Here is a 5,800-nt window from a genome sequence, read left to right on the forward strand (position 1 = left end):
ATTTGAACCATTACAACACAACTGCATTAATTAAAAAAAACATTAAATCAGTCGTGTCCAAGTAGGCTACCACACATCGCGCACTCGAGGTGGAATAAACAAAGTTGATCCAGGCTTAGCGATCAACTAATGTTGTTGCGCTGCATTACCTCTAAGTGTCGCCAACTGATGATACACATTGGAAATGTGCATACGCCAGACAAGAAGTTTGCGTGGAGGACCGCACACTCACGTTCAAGTCAGTCTTCGTACATCTGGACGTGAGCGTGAGAGCGTACGCAGCATTTTTGTGCGTACGCAAACTTTGTACATGAGGCCCCAGGGCTGTTTAATGGTGGAGTTTGGAGATTTCCAAGGCCGCTCCATGAAGGAGGTATAGGAGGACCAGAGCAAGGAGGCCCAGGCCCTCATCAAGTACCTGGTTACAGCAGCTGCCTGGCCCAACACCAACATGGCAGTTTTTAAGGCATACGTCTTGAAGAGATGCACCTTGAAGAGATCTGTAGCCTCCAGCTCCTCTGCACCTCAGTCTGCAGGAATCCAAACTGGTGCATGGAAACCTGCCACTGTGAAAGCGCTGCTGGCGTGTAGCAAAAACTTGTCTCCCTCACAGCTGGCAAGAAAGCTGATGTCACCAGTTAAACCTTCTGAGTAGTGTAGTAAGAAATTTTGGCCTTAAAGGTGTTTCCATTTAAGTGCAGGCTATATTCAACCATTTGCTCTTTTTGGTGTGGTCTGCGTAAAGCTGAAGGAAGAGACGCTGCTGTAAGCAGAAAGTGAAGGAGAGATTTATGAGGTAACAACTGTGGAATTCTATGTTCAAGGTGTTTGCACAGCCATGCTGAGTGTGTAAGTGTGCAGTCCTGCTGTGTGTGTATGTGCCTTCATGCTGAGCGTGTGAGCGCAGCCTTGTGTGTGTATGCCATGCTGTCTGGATGTATGTGTGTGTGTCAATGCTGTGTATGTGTGTAACATGGCTGAGTGTGTGTGTGTCCTCGAAGGAGGCTGGGTAGGCCTCCTCTCGACGGCTGGCGCCCTAAGACCTTATTTACTGTCTTGGGGTCAATCTTGACTGAATTCCATGGGCCTTGGTCGTTATGGGATACAGCCTTATAGATATGGTTGACTCTTTGGGTAACTATGTCGTAAACAAGTTTACGTACCATTAATGGGGATGTCATGTCTTGTCTGACCTGTCAGCGAGGTATAAAAAGTGTTTCCCTGTTTGTAACATCAGACTGCGTCTGTTAGCAACACGACGTAGGTCTCCGGATTCGTGAATAAAGCTTTCTGAGATTTCTGACTTGACTCCTGGCTGACTGAGACTTCATTTCTGAAACAATCCCTAGACAATTTCAGTTCCTACAGTAGGAGTGAAGTATTAATTTCTCCTACAGCAGTTCTACATGTATAGCTTTACCATAAAATGAATTATAAGTAATGCAATTCTTATGCTAAGAGCCAGCTCCACTTTAAAGAATAAAAGCCTAATAGTTTTAACATTTCTTCTCCAGGGACTTCTGAGGATGACGATGAAGAACTGGTATCTTCTGCATCGCAATGTGAAGCACAGCTAAATACAGGTGTGGCATATGACACAAATGCCAATATTATTTTGTGTAAAATTTCTACATTTTATATTTTACTTTACAATACAGAATTAGATCACATTAACTGGAAGGCATTCTTTGAGTGCACTTCTTCAAAAAAAAGTGTACACTGGGCTGTTTCTCCATTTTCTTCTGTAGTATTTCTGCACTGTGCCTGTTTATGGGCTGAATTTATGGCATATAATATGGTGCCTGTTTACTTTGTTTCTCCTTGATTAGCTCTTGCAACGACTGCATTTAGAGGCCTGTGCTGATCCCCCTCCAGTAGCGATGCCAGGTCTTGTTGTTTATCAGCCACCAGCTGAGCTTCCCAGTCACTGAAAGGATCAGCTTCCACCTTTCCAGCAGGAGTGGATTCGGCACACATTATTCAAGGCCAACCCACGAACCGGCAAGCCAGAGCTAATGGACCAGCTGAAGCTTTGGTGCCATACCTCCTCAGTCCCTTCTCATTCACACCCTGCCTCCCGCCTCTCCTGACCACTTCTTCTGTCGGCCGCTGTTCTTATGGATGCCCCATAAGATGTGGCAGTTTCCTCTTGTCTGTCTTCGTCCAGCCTGTGGCAAGCACCGACTAACAGCAGCAGGACTGTATACCGAACAGTGCGCAAGGTGTTGGACATTGACGGGTGGTATGACCTTGCAACTGAGTATCTTGAGTGCAACCGCTGCTCAAAAAAGTATGCTGCTTGGTCCGAGGACATCTTAGGACAGCTGGATATGGGCCACCGCAGCCAGTTTCCAGCTTTGCTAACATACAGGTAATTCATAATGGAGGTCACTTGTTAGTTGCTTTTATTTGTGTGGTTTGTGTTATTTTTTTTAGACATTACACTCTTCACTCTTCTTTCCTTAGATACACATGTGACATCCGGGTACTGAGAATGATGAGGGAGAGGACAATGGGCAACAGTGTGACTCAACTGTACAAAAAGCTGCTGGAACAACACAGCGAAGCATGGATGCAGCGTGTCCTTCAGTACCTGACAGCTTGTGAACCGTTTACAAGATTGTCTGCTGTGCATCCCCCTGCATTCGCTGAGCCTCCCCTCTTGCCTGATCTTCCCAAACCCAAGTGGCTGTTGGCTGTGTATGCCAGGGATGTACTAGGTCGACTGCATGAGGTGAAGGCCAAAATAACCTCCATCTTTGGCTCTGTCCTCAAGATGGACTACACAAAAAAAGTCACCAAGAAACTTGCTGGTGCTGCTGCAGGTACAGCTGCTTGGTGCACTAATGTGGGAAATGAGCACGGTCAAGTTTTAGTTTCGGTCCTAACAGCCGGTGAGGGACAAGCACTGGACGCTATGTCAGCTGGCCTAATGAAGCGGTTCAGGGAGGCAGGACAGGCAGCGCCCAAAATAATGTACGTGGACAGAGACTGCTGCAGTCAGCATGGCCCTTGTCGGGTGAAGGCCATGTTTTCAAGGGCTTGAAGTGCGCCTTGATATATGGCATTTCATGCGGCAGTTTGCTGCAGGCATCACAACGGAGGCTCACTTTCACGTCCACGTGCATTTTTGAGTGGGATCCGGAGGATGTTGCTGCTCTTCGCCGTGCGAAAAAAAAAGAGTGGGAGCTGACTACGAGGGTCGGCCACATCTCTGAGGAGGCGGTGACTACACGTATTACCCAGAGGGAGTTGGCGCTGCACTGCAGGAGGAGGACCATCAGACTGATTGGGTCACTGATCAGTCTGTTTGACAGTGTAAGTGGGAAGGACACTCTAGGTGTTCCTCTGCTGGACCACGAACATATTCAGAATATATGGCAGGAGAAACATGTGGGCTGTACCCAAGACCCAGAGAGGACCTGCTCAACAAGAAGACAGGCACCCTGAAGAAAGGCGGTGTGGAGCTGTGCTGCTACAGGTGTGCCTGTGGCTCTACCTCCCAGGAGAAACACGTGGGCTGTACCCAAGACCCAGAGGACCTGCTCTACATTAACTCATTGAGTGCCAAAAACGTAATATTATGTTTTTAGCTTTTTTTTAAATTACGACACTCTAACACACCTTATATGTGATTTTGGGAACTCTGTGATGAATGGAAATGAAATATATGACGATCGAAAACTCATGAAAACGCACAATCTGGACATTTTATCTGGACATTTTATCATAACTCGGTTGCCGCTTTGGGTCGAATCAGTGACGCATGCACGTCAGGTCTGATCACTTCCCGGAGAGTTTACAGGCAACACTTAATATTTCATGATAGACGTTATATCTCCATTTCTAGTAAAAAACAGCGATTTTGATGAAAACTAGCCACTGTTTAGCTTGGGATTGCTCAGGAACAGAGGCGTGTAGAAATACACGGTTTGCACCCACTGAGAGCTTAAAGTCTCACCTTTTAAACGAGCCATTGTATGTGTTCATAGCTATAACACAGAATATGCTGTGGCTGTACAAAAATCATCAACAATGGTCTAGATTGCTGGCACTCTAGGTCTAGGACAAAGCTTCCGAAAACAGCTTGGCATTCAATGAGTTAAGACAGGCACCTGGAGGTTGCAGATCGATTTTTCAATAGCACCATCAAAACAGATGGAAATATCCTTGGCAAGCTAACGACTCTAGCAATGCTAACGTTGGCAACATACAGTATCAACATTACTATCCAGAAACGGCATATTATTACATCAAGACGAGAAAATAGCACAAACTATCCAAAATAAGCTGATTCATTAGTTGGCATCTAATTGAGACAAATGTGTCTACACAAAAGCCAGTTGGATCCGTCATCATTCACATAAACGGATTTAGCGATAGCACCTACTGGCTGCTAATGCTATCGAACAATGACATTACTGTTTGCCTCGGCAACACCTAGGGATGTAGTAGAAAATGTGTCCGATAGTGGTACATCGCATCTAAAAAAGCATATCTTACCTTATGATTGATAAATGGAAGAAAACACCAATTTGACTGGCCAGTACCCGATCGCTGCCATTGATAAGAATTCATGGGTTTCATCAGGGCCCTTTCCACAGGTGTATGAAATCAAGCACCTTGATTAAGAATGCAGACTGCATGATGCTTGATTAATACACCTGTGAGAAAAACACATTAACCACCTGAACATCAAATGTAAGAAAAACGTTTTTGCTGTAGAACTTTGATGGCTGGACGTATTTAAATGATCTAGGCATCAATTTGTATGTATTTTGACGTGGCAAATTAAAATGATGCAAAGAAGAAAAAAAACAATTGCGAAGCTAGTTTTGAAGATAGCGACCAAAAACTCGAATATCGTTTATTGTAGCTCACTCTCAAATATCGTTTATCCTCTTATCTCTCTCTCTCTCAAATATCATTTATTTTCTTTCTCTCTACAACATAATTTATTACCTCTCTCTTGGATACAGCGTCGGCGTCATGGGCAGGCCTTAGGGGGCCAGGCCTGCCCAAACAGACCAATGTGCCCCCCCAACTGAGATCTCTCCCTGACATGAAAAAACCCATCTAAATATTATTACGGCTATGATCGAAATTAAATCCATATTGAACACTAGGCAGCTTGGATTCTATGGACTTCGTTTTCACCTCAACGAAGGAACCAATCACTGAACGAAGGGAGGTCAGCAAGACGATGATGACACACCGAAGCCATTATGTGCTATGTGCAGTACAGACGCATTTGATAGACATTCGGAGCGCCCAATAAACGGCTCTGGGCATTCGTAAACCACGTTTCAAATACGAGAAAATGAATGTCTAGTTCCCAGACCATCAATGAGATGTGGTCTGACGTTAGCCAGGCTAGATGTTGACCACTTAGCCTACTCAATATGAAACATGACATTGACTGACTTGTGTCAACTATGCTTCTGTTGATTGTGTGCGCAAACTGCGTGATGAAGAGGGATTCTGCATACTCAGACACCGTTGCAGCGAGTGCCACCAATACACACCAAATGACCATAAATCTCGACCAGTAGGGTTTTTTTGACACTGCTGCATAAGAACTTCAGTAACAGGTCTCACAATAGATCCTAGATCTCGCAGTTCTGATCGCAGGATGACGCAAGCTGAATGCATGAGTTGCAAATAAATGACAGAAACTGTAAATAAAGGGCCAAACTGACATGTTGCATTTCCTATATTTTCCAACATTGTCCAGTGCTAATAATAAACTTAAAGGAAAATTACGGTTTATAGCACTTTAAGGCCCTTTTCTGGTTTGTTT

At 44.8% G+C, this 5,800-nt stretch overlaps 1 protein-coding gene across 2 annotated transcripts; it reads left to right on the top strand.

Annotated features, from left to right (window-relative positions):
* Positions 1–1,493: 1,493 nt before the first annotated feature.
* On the top strand, positions 1,494–3,566 carry LOC125299049. Of its 2 annotated transcripts, XR_007194306.1 has the most exons (3): positions 1,494–1,583; positions 1,830–2,371; positions 2,467–3,566. XR_007194306.1 is itself a non-coding variant. In XM_048250125.1 (2 exons), the coding sequence occupies exons 1-2, from the start codon at positions 2,331–2,333 to the stop codon at positions 3,044–3,046; spliced, it is 621 nt and encodes a 206-aa protein (XP_048106082.1). In that variant the 5' UTR covers positions 2,142–2,330; the 3' UTR covers positions 3,047–3,566. The 2 variants fall into 2 exon arrangements, 1 of the variants encoding a protein (XP_048106082.1); XM_048250125.1 differs by lacking the exon at positions 1,494–1,583 and having other exon boundaries at positions 2,142–2,371.
* Positions 3,567–5,800: the final 2,234 nt, after the last annotated feature.

The sequence above is a fragment of the Alosa alosa genome, chromosome 8 (assembly GCF_017589495.1).
Source record: "Alosa alosa isolate M-15738 ecotype Scorff River chromosome 8, AALO_Geno_1.1, whole genome shotgun sequence".
NCBI classification, from domain to species: Eukaryota; Metazoa; Chordata; class Actinopteri; order Clupeiformes; family Clupeidae; genus Alosa; species Alosa alosa.